Source organism: Rhinoderma darwinii, chromosome 1 (genome assembly GCF_050947455.1).
Source record: "Rhinoderma darwinii isolate aRhiDar2 chromosome 1, aRhiDar2.hap1, whole genome shotgun sequence".
Classification (NCBI taxonomy): domain Eukaryota; kingdom Metazoa; phylum Chordata; class Amphibia; order Anura; family Rhinodermatidae; genus Rhinoderma; species Rhinoderma darwinii.
Window position 1 is genome coordinate 661,700,844 of NC_134687.1, and position 16,875 is coordinate 661,717,718.

The 16,875-nt window shown below is 47.3% G+C and overlaps 2 protein-coding genes across 2 annotated transcripts in view; both read left to right on the top strand.

Annotated features, from left to right (window-relative positions):
- The first annotated feature begins 4,317 nt into the window (after positions 1 to 4,317).
- Positions 4,318 to 16,875, top strand: part of LOC142664516 (oocyte zinc finger protein XlCOF29-like) — a 28,761-nt gene continuing 16,203 nt past the window's right edge. The window contains exons 1-5 of the mRNA XM_075843658.1: positions 4,318 to 4,473; positions 7,150 to 7,313; positions 7,795 to 8,176; positions 15,233 to 15,330; positions 15,497 to 15,611. Coding sequence (XP_075699773.1) covers positions 7,236 to 7,313; positions 7,795 to 8,028 — 312 coding nt within the window. The 5' untranslated portion in view covers positions 4,318 to 4,473; positions 7,150 to 7,235 and the 3' untranslated portion in view covers positions 8,029 to 8,176; positions 15,233 to 15,330; positions 15,497 to 15,611. The remainder of the gene's footprint in view (positions 4,474 to 7,149; positions 7,314 to 7,794; positions 8,177 to 15,232; positions 15,331 to 15,496; positions 15,612 to 16,875) is intronic.
- The window catches only part of LOC142664505 (uncharacterized), a 168,116-nt gene continuing 166,276 nt past the window's right edge, over positions 15,036 to 16,875 (top strand). Inside the window, exon 1 of the mRNA XM_075843625.1 lies at positions 15,036 to 15,104. Coding sequence (XP_075699740.1) covers positions 15,041 to 15,104 — 64 coding nt within the window. The 5' untranslated portion in view covers positions 15,036 to 15,040. The remainder of the gene's footprint in view (positions 15,105 to 16,875) is intronic.

The window sequence follows — 16,875 nt, forward strand, 5'->3', positions numbered from 1 at the left end:
GGGGTTTTATATTTCCGGTGATTGCGCGGTGTGAGGGGTTTATATTTCCGGTGATTGCGCGGTGTGGGGGGGGGTTTATATTTCCGGTGATTGCGCGGTGTGAGGTGTTTTATATTTACGGTGATTGCGCGGTGTGAGGGGTTTATATTTCCGGTGATTGCGAGGTGTGGGGGGTTTATATTTCCGGTGATTGCGCGGTGTGAGGGGGTTTATATTTCCGGTGATTGCGCGGTGTGAGGGGTTTATATTTCCGGTGATTGCCCGGTGTGAGGGGTTTTATATTTCCGGTGATTGCGCGGTGTGAGGGGTTTATATTTCCGGTGATTGCGCGGCGTGAGGGCGGTTTTATATTTCCGGTGATTGCGCGGTGTGAGGGGTTTTATATTTCCGGTGATTGCGCGGTGTGAGGGGTTTTATATTTCCGGTGATTGCGCGGTGTGAGGGGTTTTATATTTCCGGTGATTGCGCGGTGTGGGGGGGGGTTATATTTCCGGTGATTGCGCGGTGTGGGGGGTTTATATTTCCGGTGATTGCGCGGTGTGGGGGGGTTTTATATTTCCGGTGATTGCGCGGTGTGGGGGGTTTATATTTCCGGTGATTGCGCGGTGTGGGGGGGTTTTATATTTCCGGTGATTGCGCGGTGTGAGGGGTTTATATTTCCGGTGATTGCGCGGTGTGAGGGGTTTATATTTCCGGTGATTGCGCGGTGTAGGGGGTTTTATATTTCCGGTGATTGCGCGGTGTGAGGGGTTTTATATTTCCGGTGATTGCGCGGTGTGAGGGGTTTTATATTTCCGGTGATTGCGCGGTGTGGGGGGTTTATATTTCCGGTGATTGCGCGGTGTGAGTGGTTTATATTTCCGGTGATTGCGCGGTGTGAGGGTTTATATTTCCGGTGATTGCGCGGTGTGAGGAGTTTTATATTTCCGGTGATTGCGCGGTGTGAGGGGTTTTATATTTCCGGTGATTGCGCGGTGTGAGGGGTTTTATATTTCCGGTGATTGCGCGGTGTGAGGGGTTTTATATTTCCGGTGATTGCGCGGTGTGAGGGGTTTATATTTCCGGTGATTGCGCGGTGTGAGGAGTTTTATATTTCCGGTGATTGCGCGGTGTGAGGGGTTTTATATTTCCGGTGATTGCGCGGTGTGGGGGGTTTTATATTTCCGGTGATTGCGCGGTGTGAGGGGTTTATATTTCCGGTGATTGCGAGGTGTGAGGGGTTTATATTTCCGGTGATTGCGCGGTGTGGGGGGGGAGTTTATATTTCCGGTAATTGCGTGGTGTGAGGGGTTTATATTCCCGGTGATTGCGTGGTGTGAGGGGTTTTATATTTCCGGTGATTGCGCGGTGTGAGGGGTTTTATATTTCCGGTGATTGCGCGGTGTGAGGGGTTTATATTTCCGGTGATTGCGCGGTGTGGGGGGGTTTTATATTTCCGGTGATTGCGCGGTGTGAGGGGTTTATATTTCCGGTGATTGCGCGGTGTGGGGGGGTTTATATTTCCGGTGATTGCGCGGTGTGAGGGGTTTATATTTCCGGGGATTGCGCGGTGTGAGGGGGGTTTTATATTTCCGGTGATAGCGCGGTGTGAGGGGTTTTATATTTCCGGCGATTGCGCGGTGTGAGGGGTTTATATTTCCGGTGATTGCGCGGTGTGGGGGGTTTTATATTTCCGGTGATTGCGCGGTGTGGGGGGTTTTATATTTCCGGTGATTGCGCGGTGTGAGGGGTTATATTTCCGGTGATTGCGCGGTGTGAGGGGTTTTAGATTTCCGGTGATTGCGCGGTGTGAGGGGTTTTATATTTCCGGTGATTGCGCGGTGTGAGGGGTTTTATATTTCCGGTGATTGCGCGGTGTGAGGGGTTTTATATTTCCGGTGATTGCGCGGTGTGGGGGGTTTATATTTCCGGTGATTGCGCGGTGTGAGTGGTTTATATTTCCGGTGATTGCGCGGTGTGAGGGTTTATATTTCCGGTGATTGCGCGGTGTGAGGGGTTTTATATTTCCGGTGATTGCGCGGTGTGAGGGGTTTATATTTCCGGTGATTGCGCGGTGTGGGGGTTTTATATTTCTGGTGATTGCGAGGTGTGAGGGGTTTTATATTTCCGGTGACTGCGCGGTGTGAGGGGGTTTATATTTCCGGTGATTGCGCGGTGTGAGGGGTTTTATATTTCCGGTGATTGCGCGGTGTGGGGGGTTATATTTCCGGTGATTGCGCGGTGTGAGGGGTTTTATATTTCCGGTGATTGCGCGGTGTGAGGGGTTTATATTTCCGGTGATTGCGCGGTGTGGGGGGGTTTATATTTCCGGTGATTGCGCGGTGTGAGGGGTTTATATTTCCGGTGATTGCGCGGTGTGAGGGGTTTATATTTCCGGTGATTGCGCGGTGTGAGGGTTTTATATTTCAGGTGATTGCGCGGTGTGGGGGGTTTATATTTCCGGTGATTGCGCGGTGTGAGGGGTTTTATATTTCCGGTGATTGCGTGATGTGAGGGGTTTTATATTTCCGGTGATTGCGTGGTGTGAGGGGTTTATATTTCCGGTGATTGCTCTGTGTGAGGGGTTTTATATTTCCGGTGATTGCGCGGTGTGAGGGGTTTTATATTTCCGGTGATTGCGCGGTGTGGGGGGGGTTTATATTTCCGGTGATTGCGTGGTGTGAGGGGTTTATATTTCCGGTGATTGCTCTGTGTGAGGGGTTTTATATTTCCGGTGATTGCGCGGTGTGAGAGGTTTTATATTTCCGGTGATTGCGCGGTGTGGGGGGGGTTTATATTTCCGGTGATTGCGCGGTGTGAGGGGTTTATATTTCCGGTGATTGCGCGGTGTGAGGGGTTTATATTTCCGGTGATTGCGCGGTGTGGGGGGTTTATATTTCCGGTGATTGCGCGGTGTGGGGGGTTTATATTTCCGGTGATTGCGCGGTGTGAGGGGTTTATATTTCCGGTGATTGCGCGGTGTGGGGGGTTTATATTTCCGGTGATTGCGCGGTGTGGGGGGTTTATATTTCCGGTGATTGCGCGGTGTGGGGGGTTTATATTTCCGGTGATTGCGCGGTGTGGGGGGTTTATATTTCCGGTGATTGCGCGGTGTTGGGGGGGGGTTTATATTTCCGGTGATTGCGCGGTGTGGGGGGTTTATATTTCCGGTGATTGCGTGGTGTTGGGGGGGGGTTTATATTTCCGGTGATTGCGCGGTGAGGGGGGGGGGGTTTGTGGGGTGAGATGTAGATTTTGTGGGTGACATTTTGGGGACTTTTTATTCCCTATGTTGGAGAATCGCGGGGACCATAAACAGCGACGTTCACATGTGAATTATTTCTGCCGGTTAGAACTTGATAGTTAATCATTTGGATAATAACGGATGCGGCGATTCCGTTACTGATTATTAATATTTACATCATTTATTGTAAAAACAAAACATAAAACCCTCTTACAATGTATTACTCTGGTGACCGGTCGGCATCGCGCACTTTCTTCGGAGGACAGAGGAAGCCGCTATCTCTTAGGCCTCATGCACACGACCGTGGTTTCCGTGGTTCCTGCGTGGCCCAGGAGCCGGGACCATAGAAAGAACGGGAATGTGTTATTGCGGCCGTGTTCTGCGGTCCAGACTCTGAGAAAATAATGGCCGCGGCCGTGCATGAGGCCGAACTGATCAGAAGCCGCCGTCGCTATTAGTCACGGCATCTGAGGGGTTACACGGCCGGGATTGCGCTGTCTCCGATCTCGGCGGTTGCAGGCGGCGGTCAGAAGTCGTGTACGGTGCCGGCTCCGCTCCTTCTAGTGTGACGCCGCACGTCCAACAGAATACTATAGATCTGATGTCACCAACGGGTTAAACCCTCCTGTATTTCATATTTACAGCGATAATAATAAATAATCACCAGCACTGTGCCGGACAAAAACGCACCAAAACCGGACAGAAACCACCTCATGTAACCTTACCTTACTACTGCATCGTGGGAAATACAAGGAAACAGCTGAAGGACCTGTGATTACGTCACCACCATGTGACCGGGACATTTCTCCGCCTCTCATGCCACGTGATTCTCGTCGCAGGTCCTTCATACAGCCTCAATCTTTCCACTTCTAAGCTCCGCCCCTGATGCCGCAGTCACGTGATCCTGATATAATCACAGGTGATTCATACGTCCTCAATCTCTCCACTGATAAGCTCCACCCCTTCTGTCTGTCATGTGGAGTGTCGACGTCATCACAGCTCATTCATCCTCCACGTCTCTCCACTGATAAGCCCCGCCCCTCCTGCCCTCCGATCACGTGGTGGTCACGTCATCACAGGTCCTTCAGCTTTTGCTGTGTATGAGGTAGAGAGCAGCGCTGGTCGGGTGTTCTCTCTGTTATCAGCCACCCTTGTATGAGTGTGTATACAGAGAGCTGTCAATCATTGAGTGACCCCGCCCACTGGACTCCTAGCCGGGATGTAACCCCTCCAGTGCCGGCCTCTTTGGGGTAAGTGGTTATTTCGGATGTTTTGTGGGACGAGTCGTATTTTGTAATGACATAATATTCGGGACATACAACTTATTCACTGACTTTTATACGTTTCTTGTTCATGTCGTTCACAGTGCGGTTTAAGGGAATGTTCACACGCAGCGAATCCGCGGTATAAATCGGATATCCTGCGTGATTATAATCCGCTCCGCAGGTTAACCCCTTCACCACCAGGCCAGCTTCTGTTTCCGGTTCCCCCTCCGTCTTCTCTGATCTATAACGTTTTTATTATTCCGTGGATGGCGCGGAGTGAGGGTTAGATTTTGCGGGACGAGTTGTAGATTTTGACATTTTCTTTAGACCAATAAACGGCGATTGTAGTGATTGTTTGTTGTTATTGTGTTGGCCGTGCGGGTAAATAACGTTATATCGTAACTCTGACTTTTACGGACGCCGAGATTCCAGTTTAGTTTATCATTTTGTTTTTTTGTTGCTTTGGAGAAAAAATGGGAAATCTAATTTTTTTATTTTTTTTGTACAAAACTAAAAAGTGTGACTTGTAACAGATTGTATTCCTGGAGGACGTGAACCGGTGCTGATCAGATCGCTGGGACAATCCACTGTAAGTCGGGTCTACACCAGCGGGTGCGGTTCAGCTCTGAGTGTCATCACCATATGAGGCGCCATCATTATGACACTCCGTTTGGATGTTTGTAGCAGGCGGTGCTTTTCTGTTTACGTTCATTCTTGTTGTGCGAATCACGCGCGTCCCACGGAAGGGCTTCTATGGGCGCGCGATGTGCGAAAAACGCACAAATATCGGACATGTCGTGAGTTTTTCGCAGCGGACACACGCCTGCACGGCCCCATAGACTGGCATAGGTCCGTGCGACACGCGTGAGAAGCAGTGTAAACGAGCCCTAACACTAATGTATCGCAGTATATTGTGATTAAGGGGTTAATAGGAGCAGAAAGATGGCGGCCCTTCATTAACCCCCAGGCTGATTACATTGTGAGGGGCCGATGAGCTGTCAGAGAGGACCCCCCCCCCCTCTTCTAAAAGCTTAGATTCTGCAGTCACTCTTGACCGCAGCATCTAAGTAGTTAAATGTCCGGGATCGGCGTTCTCTCTGATCCCGGCCGTCAGTGCGAGGTGTCGGCTGTAATACACCTGCAGCGTGTGGAGCGGGCTCAGCCTGTAAACCCGCTCCGTACTTCTCCCCGCACCATGACGTTCAGTGTTGTCATGGGGATGGCCGCCTTTGGACATGACTGATGGATTTCTGGCGTCTTTCTTGTTAGTATCTAGAAGAGGTTTCTGTATTCGCACCATTAATGTTGTACAACTGACATATTGACCCTGACATTGTAGAGAGCGGATGAGATAAATGACGTGATGTGTATAATCTATATCTGTCTTACTAGTGACACCCCGTTATCTGTACAAGACCAAGAACTATTTGTAGCTTTGTTATAATTCCAGGATCGGCTTTTTATGATCACGGTGGAAATAACCTTCAGTGGAGAGACAAGTCTGACTCTGTATTTCACTCTCACATAAAGGCCTCATGCACACGGCCGTGTAATTACGACTCGTAATTCCGAGCACGGCCGGCCACGGGCAGCCGGCCGCTTCTCCGAGCCGTGCTGCCATTATAAAGTATAGCAGCACGGCCCGTAAAATAGAACATGTTCTATTTTTTTAACGGCACGGGCACCTTCCCGTGAGAAAACGGGAAGGTGCCCGTGGCTAATAGAAGTCTATGAGCCATTATTGCGTGTTGTAATAACGGGTGTTTTTACGGTCGTGTGCATGAGGCCAAACTCAGGGGGATCTCACAGACGAGCCCCCTCCCTAACACTTAGGTGCCTCAGTCACTATTGACCGCAGCATCGAAGGGGTGAAACGGTTATAATCAAAGTCCTCTCCGGTCTCCGGCCTTTGCAGCAGGTGTCCGGTCTTCCCTATGTCATGTGAACAAGTTCTGAGCGGTAAATGTCCTGTGCAGGAAGGGGTTAAATGAGTAAAATACAAGTTTATGCAGAATCTTATCCCATAAAACAATGTATCACTCTGCTCCGCTCCACCTGCGCTATAACATGATGATAAGAGATCACACTGCATGTTCCCTATATATAAATACACCTCAGCTGCTGCAGAACCTCACAGTTCATATCAAACACTGACTGCATAGTGTGCACCACGTCTTGTGAGATGTCAGCAATGTCTCTCCAGTATCCGCCATGTGTCAGGTTGTCAGGAGTCAGGTCTTCATTGTCTGGGGGGAAATTTCTTCATTTTACTCTTCTCACCTGAGAGATCTGCCATAAATGTCTGATATATGGGGGTCCCACCTCTATGTGGAGAACGGGGGTCCCCCGACCCGCCTGGTGAGGTGATGACTACATCCAGGTGGAGAATGAATGGAGAGGTGACCACACATGTGCACGACTCTCTCCATTCACTTGTATAGGAGTTCCAGAAACAGCCGATCACGGCCAGAGGTGGAGCCGCATCTATCAGACATTTCCGGCATATCCTGGGGAGAAATGTCCATGTTGGGAATAGACCTTTATTCCATGTGGTGACGGCTCTGAGAAGATGTTTCTCTCAATGATGAATAAGTGAGGTTCTGTATGTCACACATGATGTTGTCCCCTGTATGATCTCCATCATATCCTTTCTTCATAAAGACGTCTGCAGTACTAGATCCTCCAGTTCCTCCAGTTCTCTCATCTTCTCCTCCACAACGTTCATTCTCCTGAGTGACCCACCAAGGATGGACAAGGACAGGAATGAGATGAGCAGAAGAATATTAGACTTCACCTTGGAGATCATCTACCTGTTGAGCGGAGAGGTAAACTTTTCTACATTATAGAACAAGTCACACATAGGGAAGGGACAACACGTAATAGGAAGAATCCAGTGTCCTGTATAACAGCGTCCAGACCTTCCAAGTGACGTCAAGAAGCCACCAGCAGAAAAGCTGAAGATCAGCCACCAATATGGTCAGTTATGTGTCATGTCACCAATGCAGCAATAGTAATGTTGTAGAGCAATGAGAATGACAAGGAACCAGGAGGATCAGGATGACATCTATATAGAAACATAGAAGATGACGGCTGGAGGAGAGCACATGGTCCATCTAGTCCCCCCCAATATTATTTCCTGTTTAGTTTTGGCCTCGTTCTATTTTCTCAATGTCTTTTTGTAGGTGAGGTCTCCAGTATTACAGATGTGGGGTCACTAGAGCTCTATACAGCGGGGTCACAATCTCCCTCTCTCTACTGAGGGGGAATACTGTGTTCAGTTCTCTAAGTGTCTCTCTCCGTACACAGGAGTACACAATAGTGAAGAAGACATCGGGTGACTGTACGACTCCCATCATCCATGAGTCAGGAGGATGGAGCAGTAGTCAGAGCCCCATCACAGAGCCTCCCCCTCACTCCCGGATACATGAGAAGAAGATCTTAGAACTGATCTACAAGATGACTGAGCTGCTGACTGGAGAGGTGACACTGCTGGGAATGCTGGGAAATTCTACAGTAACAGCACTGGAGGTGTCTGGGTGATGACTGTATCATTGTGTGTGTCAGGTTCCTATAAGGTGTCAGGATGTCACTGTCTATTTCTCCATGGAGGAGTGGGAGTATCTAGAAGGACACAAGGATCTGTACGAGGAGGTCATGATGGAGAACTACCGGCCGCGCACATCACAGGGTGAGATATAGATATATAATTGATATATTATTAGTTTGTTGTTGCAGTGTTAGTTTCGTCATGTGCAGTATATACAGACATGTGATTCCTGATCTCTGATCGCACGTTCCTCGCTGTGCTGCACTAGGCGATGGTCCCAGATTTGTTGTAGAAGTTTCCATATATCTGAATGTTGTAGTTTCTGCAGCAGGTACATTCAGCTGAGATGGACAGTGACTTGTGTGTGTGAACATGGTCTTATATAACCAGTGACTGATCTGCGCCGCTCTTATAATCTCCTACATGAGGAGTGTAAAGTTCTACCATGTGTGAACAGCGGACATGACAATCATGTGGAAAGATGTTCTGCAGGTTCAGTGTGAGATCTAATACTGGGGTCTTCTCTTCTGCACATGGATGAGACGTTCTCCTGGTAGACACTTCATTCTGCACTTACACCATCGCCTTTATGTCCTGGGGCAATGTTTTCCAACCTGTGTTGCTCCTGCTGTGCAGAACTACAACTCCCAGCATGTCCTGACAGCCTCCGTTATTATTGTCCTCAGTTCCCCCATAACTGCATGGAGTACACATCTTTACACTGCAGTATACAGAGGTATTGCCGTGCCGGGGGGGTGTATTCCCCACATGATGAGACTGTTGTTGTCCGGGACCCTCTTCTGTGTCATCATGTGGGGTATACACATCCGCAGCTTGGTAATACACATCTCCATACTGCGGTGTGTGATAGACGTGTGGTCCAGGGAGTGAGCGGCTGCCTCCCCCTCCTCTCAGTACAGGGGGCGAGGTGGGAGCATGCTCACTACACACTGCTGTATTACATAATGGGGTCACCCCCCCCCCCCCTCCTATTCTCTTATGTCCAGTGCTTGCTGTCCGGCATTCTATAGAGCTGTCGCTGGCAGCTCCAAACAAACACTTTGTCGTGGAAATCCATCGCTCAAAATATATTAGACTGAAATTTAGACAAGTCCAAACAGACTCTCAAGGCCAGACCCCATTAGTCAGTATCCTAATTAGGATATTTCACCGATATATATCGAGAGAGGAGAAGAAAACACACAGACACGCTGAAATGTTCAAAATGCTCCTCTGAAGGATTTATTACCAAACTCAAACTGTTAAACTGAAATTCAGAAGGGGTGTCGGCTTGAGGTAAACCAATCAGAGACAATGTGACAATATTTGTTATTCAGTAAAAAGCATACAATAAAATACATCATTATAATTCTTCACACATTAGGTTTGCAGGTGTCTTATCTCTCTTTTGGACAGAATGTTCTCGTGGAGATGGGGGGAGACCTTCCCTCACGCATACTTGCCACCCTCCCTTCTTACTCCCTGTCCATTCTCTACCAACTACGCATGGGAACCAAGGTCATAGATAAAACATACGAAATCAACATTACTTGTATTAAAGGAACAATGACTTTTCTATTCACTACAAAAGAACCAAGATGGGAACTCCAGACAAGATGGGAACTCCAGACAAGATGGGAACTCCAGACAAGACGCTGCTGCACGAAACGAAATCATTTACAAATTATCATCACTTTCACACATTACATATCTTAGTAATCGGCCTCCTGCTTGATAATTCACAATGTAATTTCATACAGAGAATATAAGCAAATAAATCCTCCTTCACAACTTTATAGAAGATGTTTGACCCCAGAACATAAGTTAAACGTTAGACTAAAAAAATGCTTAAAGTGTAACTAAACGTTCACCAGACTTCTGACGTCTACGGAGACCCCCACCGATCGCTAAAACGAAGCGGCAGAAGCGCTCACCAGTTTAGTTTCTGTTCGGCTTTGCTATGGCAACTGGAGGTCTAACAATGTCCTCCAGGTCTGCCATCTACGGAAGCCTGTCAGGCCCTACCAGAGGGGGAGTCTAATAGTCAGTCTGTCAGTGTAAAGCTGACGGGTCTAATACCCTGCAACACATAAGCATTATACCAGTGACCACAACGTTGGATCTTCAAGTCCCCTAGTAAGACGAAAAAAAGAAAAACAATTTCAAGTTTAACCCCTTGGTGACTACCAAAATGCCTTTTCATGGCTGCCCAGTCTAAGTTCTGCACGGTCGTCCCGTGCAGGCTGGAGCGGGTGCTCCACCTCGAAGTTTCCGTCAATCACGGCCATTTAACCTCTTAAATGCTGAAGTCAATGGTGATTGCATCATCAATTGTGGTTTACGAAGGGAGGGAGCTCCCTCTGTCACCCATGGGCGGCCCGCAAACGTGATCGCGGGCCCACGATGAGGTACCATGGAAGCCGGGGGCCTAACAAAGCCCCCAGGCCTGCCCTGGCTGTATGCCTATTAGGCCGTGCCAGAAGCAGAAATGCTCCGGTATACTAAGTATACCAAAGCACTATATCTGCGATCAGAAGATCGCACAGTGAAGTCCCCTAGTGGGAGAAAAAAATAAGTAATTACTGTGAAATAAAAATTATTAATAAAAATGACTACATTGGAAACATTTTTTCCATTAAAAAGTGTTTTTATTTAGTAAAAGTGTAAAAAAGAAATAAAAGTACAGAAATATGGTATCGCCGCGACCGTAATGATCCTCACAATAAAGTTAACATGTAATTTAAACCGCAGGGTGAATGCCGTAAAATAATGGCGGAATTGTTGTTTTTTTTCCATTGGCTCCCAAAAAAGTAATAATAAAAGTTCATCAAGAAGACCCATGTACCCCAAAAAAGTACCAATGAAAACTACGTCTCGTCCTGCAAATAACAAGCCCTCATATCACTACATTGATGGAAAAATAAAAAATTTCTGGCTCTTGGAAAGCGACGATGCAAAAACAAATAATTTCGTTCAAAAGGGATTTTATTCTGCAAAAGTCGTAAAACATAAAAAAACGGCGTAAAGTTTATAATGCATAGAACGATGGCGGAATTTCTTTTTTTTTTTTTATTCCCCCCACCCCCCCAAAAAAAAAACATACAAGCACTGCACCCCCTTCAAAACAGTTGATCGTTGGGGGTACCAGGAGTCGTACCCCGAACGTTCAGCTATTGGCGGCCTATCATCAATTTTTAGGGTCTGGAAAACCCCTTTAAGGCCTCCTCAAACCTATAGTGGTGCCTAGAAAACACCCTAATGAAAAGGAGACCCCAGAATCCACAAGGTGCTCCTTCATTTCTGGGGCCCATGTTTCACTAAATAGGACACATGGGCCACATGTGGGATATTTCTATAAAATGCGGAATCGGAGGAATAAATATTGGGTTGCGTTTCTTTGGTATCAATAGCGAGCGCCGCATCTGAGTGGTTTTGGAGAGAGGGAGGGAGCTCCCTCTTTCACCCCACCGGCATCCTGTGTAAGATCGCAGGGTGTTCTATGGCAGCCGTGGGCCTAATGAAGTGTCTGAATACATGACTACTGTATATCTGTCTATATATCCGTCACTGTGTGTTTCCTACAGATGGATCCAGTAGAAGAAATCCACCAGAGAGATGTCCCAGTCCTCTGTATTCCCAGGACTCTCCAGAGGAAAATCACAATGTGCCAGAGAATCATCAGGTAGATGCAGTGGTGGATTAAGTAGACCTTAGGCCCTGGGCTGTTACCCAAACTTGGGCCCCTCTTCTCCACTGCTGCGCCGTAACTATTGTTAACACTACCTTTTTGTGCAATCATTAACAATTGGGTGTTACAATTCCCCTTGTCACAGGGTTGTGTCCCTACATGCTGACAATCTCCAACCATCGCTGACAGTATCACACTCTGCAGGGACACATCCTCCTGACAAGGCGAAAGGTAACACACATTTGTCTATCAGTCCTGGACTGCACAAAGACATTATGCGAAATACAAGGATTTCCTATAATAAACATGTCAGCAGAGGTGACAGATTCTCTGTAAATCTAGTGACTCACAGGTGACGTCTTCTCAGACTCTAGTAGTTTTTTTTTCCTCTTTTCTTCTCCATCCGATCCAGGCCATGACCCATTTCTGAAGAATTTTCCACTCAGATGTCTTCAGCTTCTCACTTTTCCAACGTTTCCACACCTATAAACGAAGATAAAATTATTGATAAAATGATCATGGTACCACACATTATTCCCCTAAATATGATGGCACCAAACACTGTGCCTCTAAATATAATGGCACCAAACACCCCTAAATATAATAACACCATACACTGCGCCCCTAAATATAATAGTACCATACACTGCGCCCATAAATATAATAGTACCATACACTGCGCCTTTTAAATATAATAGTACCATACACTGCACCCCTAAATATAATAGCACCAAACACTGCGCCTCTGAATAAAATAGTACCAAACACTGTAAGGTAAAGCACCACATACACAGTGCCCCCTGTACATATTTCCACATACAGCCCCCTGTACATAGTGCCACACACTGCTCCCTGTACATAGTTCCACACACAGCCCCCTGTACATAGTTCCACACACAGCCCCCTGTACATAGTTCCACACACAGCCCCCTGTACATAGTTCCACACACAGCCCCCTGTACATAGTTCCACACACAGCCCCCTGTACATAGTTCCACACACAGCCCCCTGTACATAGTTCCACACACAGCCCCCTGTACATAGTTCCACACACAGCCCCCTGTACATAGTTCCACACACAGCCCCCTGTACATAGTTCCACACACAGCCCCCTGTACATAGTTCCACACACAGCCCCCTGTACATAGTTCCACACACAGCCCCCTGTACATAGTTCCACACACAGCCCCCTGTACATAGTTCCACACACAGCCCCCTGTACATAGTTCCACACACAGCTCCCTGTACATAGTTCCACACACAGCCCCCTGTACATAGTTCCACACACAGCCCCCTGTACATAGCGCCACACACGCTGCTCCCTGTACATAGCGCCACACACGCTGCTCCCTGTAGATATTGCCACACACGCTGCTCCCTGTAGATATTGCCACACACGCTGCTCCCTGTAGATATTACCACACACACTGCTCCCTGTATATATTACCACACACTGCTCCCTGTAGATATTACCACACACGCTGCTCCCTGTAGATATTACCACACACGCTGCTTCCTGTAGATATTGCCACACACGCTGCTCCCTGTAGATATTGCCACACACGCTGCTCCCTGTAGATATTACCACACACGCTGCTCCCTGTAGATATTACCACACACGCTGCTCCCTGTAGATATTACAACACACACACTGCTCCCTGTAGATATTACCACACACACTGCTCCCTGTAGATATTACCACACACACTGCTCCCTGTAGATATTACCACACACGCTGCTCCCTGTAGATATTACCACACACACTGCTCCCTGTAGATAATTCCACACACACTGCTCCCTGTAGATATTACCACACACACTGCTCCCTGTATATATTACCACACACACTGCTCCCTGTATATATTACCACCCACACTGCTCCCTGTAGATATTACCACACACACTGCTCCCTGTAGATATTACCACACACACTGCTCCCTGTATATATTACCACACACACTGCTCTCTGTATATATTACCACACACACTGCTCCCTGTAGATATTACCACACACACTGCTCCCTGTAGATAATCCCACACACACTGCTCCCTGTAGATAATCCCACACACACTGCCCCCTGTATATATTACCACACACACTGCTCCCTGTATATATTACCACACACACTGCTCCCTGTATATATTACCACACACGCTGCTCCCTGTATATATTACCACACACGCTGCTCCCTGTAGATATTACCACACACACTGCTCCCTGTAGATAATTCCACACACACTGCTCCCTGTATATATTACCACACACACTGCTCCCTGTAGATATTACCACACACACTGCTCCCTGTAGATATTACCACACACTTTGCCCCCTGTATATATTACCACACACACACACACACTGCTCCCTGTAGATATTACCATACACACTGCTCCCTGTATATATTGCCACACACACTGCCCCCTGTAGATATTACCACACGCTGCTCCCGGTAGATATTACCACACACACTGCTCCCTGTAGATAATACCACACACACTGCTCCCTGTAGATATTACCACACACTGCTCCCTGTATATATTACCACACACACTGCTCCCTGTAGATATTACCACACACGCTGCTCCCTGTATATATTACCACACACGCTGCTCCCTGTAGATATTACCACACGCTGCTCCCGGTAGATATTACCACACACTAAAGCCGTGGGCCTACCGATACCACTCTCCGCTCTGCATGATGTGACTTATCGGAGGAGCCGAGGAGTTCATGCGGCACAGTTCTTTCTGACTAGGGTCGGTTACAGCCCGGGAGTGGATCGGTCCAGTCACCTGACCAGAGTCATCTGACCTCATGTCACTGACATGAGGTCAGGTGACAGGTCCGTTGACAGGTCAGGTGACTGGACCGGTCCACTCCCGGGCCGTCACAGACCACAGTCAGAACGCTGCTGCATGAACTCCTGGCTCTTCCTTACGCTGATCGCTGCTGCAGGTGTCCAACATACAGGGCACCTATCAGCACCGATCAGCTGCTCTGCGGAGCCACCCCCTCCTATCACCTAATTGCGCCTGGGGCACATGCTCCGCCTGCCCCCCCTAGCTATGCCCCTTAGTGGCTGTTGCTAGAACCGGTCCCCCTCCGGTGCCAGCGATGCGACCAGGTATGAGGGGTCATGTGCGGTTCGGGCGGCCATGGGCCCCCTGGAGGCCTTGGGCCCCAGGCTGCTGAACAAACCCTAATGATAATCTGCCACTGGGTAGATGGTGCCAAAGTCTCATCAAAATATGACCATAAAGTAATTAACCCGAAGTTCATACTATGTCTTTTCTTGTTTGTTTAGGGTGAAAATCTGATGGATATTAAGGTTGAGGTTAAAGATGAAGCAGAAGAGGAGACGGATGTAATGGCTGATCAGTGTAAGGAGGGGGGGGGGACGTTCATTAGTTGTAAAGACAAACCTGTTTTTAGAGTCACCTGGATACTACTCCCATCATCTCATCATCCCATGTAAATAATCTATTCCATCACTGTGTGTTTCCTACAGATGGATCCAGTAGGAGAAATCCACCAGAGAGATGTCCCAGTCCTCTGTATTCCCAGGACTGTCCAGAGGAAAATCACAATGTCCCAGAGAATCATCAGGTAGATGAAGCTGAGCCCTATACCAGATCTATATAGGGGGGTGCGGAGCTTTATGGTCCTGCGGTCATAGATGGGGTCATAGATTTTGGTGGTTTCTTATGTTGATCTGTTAGATTCTTCGCACTCTCTGCTGTATTGTACTGAATTATTACATATGTGATATCAGGGAGAAGATCTGACTAATATTAAAGCGGAGGATGAAGCAGAAGAAGAGTGGGTGAGGGGCGATCAACCGTGTAAGAGTGAAGTGGAGGAGGAAATTCCAGGAGGTGTTACCACAGGTCAGTAATAATGAATTGGGAGGTTTGGTAAGGTGGGGTTCCTCCTTAGTTCTACATTACAGTAACCCGATTGCGATCTCCGCATGTAGGGGGTTTGTAGCACATCGGCCAAAACAGGCTGTGTCCTAAAGGGGTTAAAGTATTGTAAACAAAATTGGTATCACCGAATCCGTAAGGGTATGTTCACACGAGGGCGTCCGTTACGGCTGAAATTACGGGGCTGTTTCAGCCTGAAAACATCCCCGTAATTTCAGCCGTAACGGCATGTGCAGGCGCTTGAACGCCGCGTCCATTACGGACGTAATTGGCGCTGCTATTCATTGGAGTCAATGAGTAACGGCTCCAATTACGGCCAAAGAAGTGACAGGTCACTTCTTTGACGCGGGCGTCTATTTACGCGCCGTCATTTGACAGCGGCGCGTAAATATACGCCTCGTGTGAACAGACAAACGTCTGCCCATTGCTTTCAATGGGCAGATGTTTGTCAGCGCTATTGAGACGCTATTTTCGGACGTTATTCGGGGGGCAAAAACGCCCGAATTACGTCCGTAATTAGTGCGTGTGAACATACCCTAAGTGTCTGAATTACAATATAAGAGTTCACTGAAGTGATTAATGAGTAAAATGTATCATTTTTATTAGATAACTCTCTAAAAACAGGGGTACAATCACCACCGTGAAAAGAGCCCCCCCCCCGTGCTTGGTAAAAAACGTATTCTATATATACTGCAATTACTGGTTCGTTTGTGACCCCTCCTCTAATTGAGTGCTTAAAAATGTGGGATCAGCGGTTAAACATTGGTGTATCAGTGGATGGGACCCTGCAACACACCAGAGCGTACACATATAAACATACATATACGTACACATATAAACATACATATTATAGACACATATATAAATACATACATATATAAACATACTGTACATATTATAGACACACACATACATACAGACACACATATATATATATATATATATATATATATATATATATATATACATAAACCTAGACACACACACATACACATACATACATACACACATATATAAACATACTGTACATATTATAGACACACATACATACATACATACATACATACACATACATACATACATACATACATACATACATACATACATACATACATATGCACACAATACGTATTAGCACTGGGTGATTTTGCCATAAAATGTCATCTAGATTTTTAGATTTTTGTTCAATAAACTGAAAAAAAAATACCAAGATAGGGTATGTATGGTA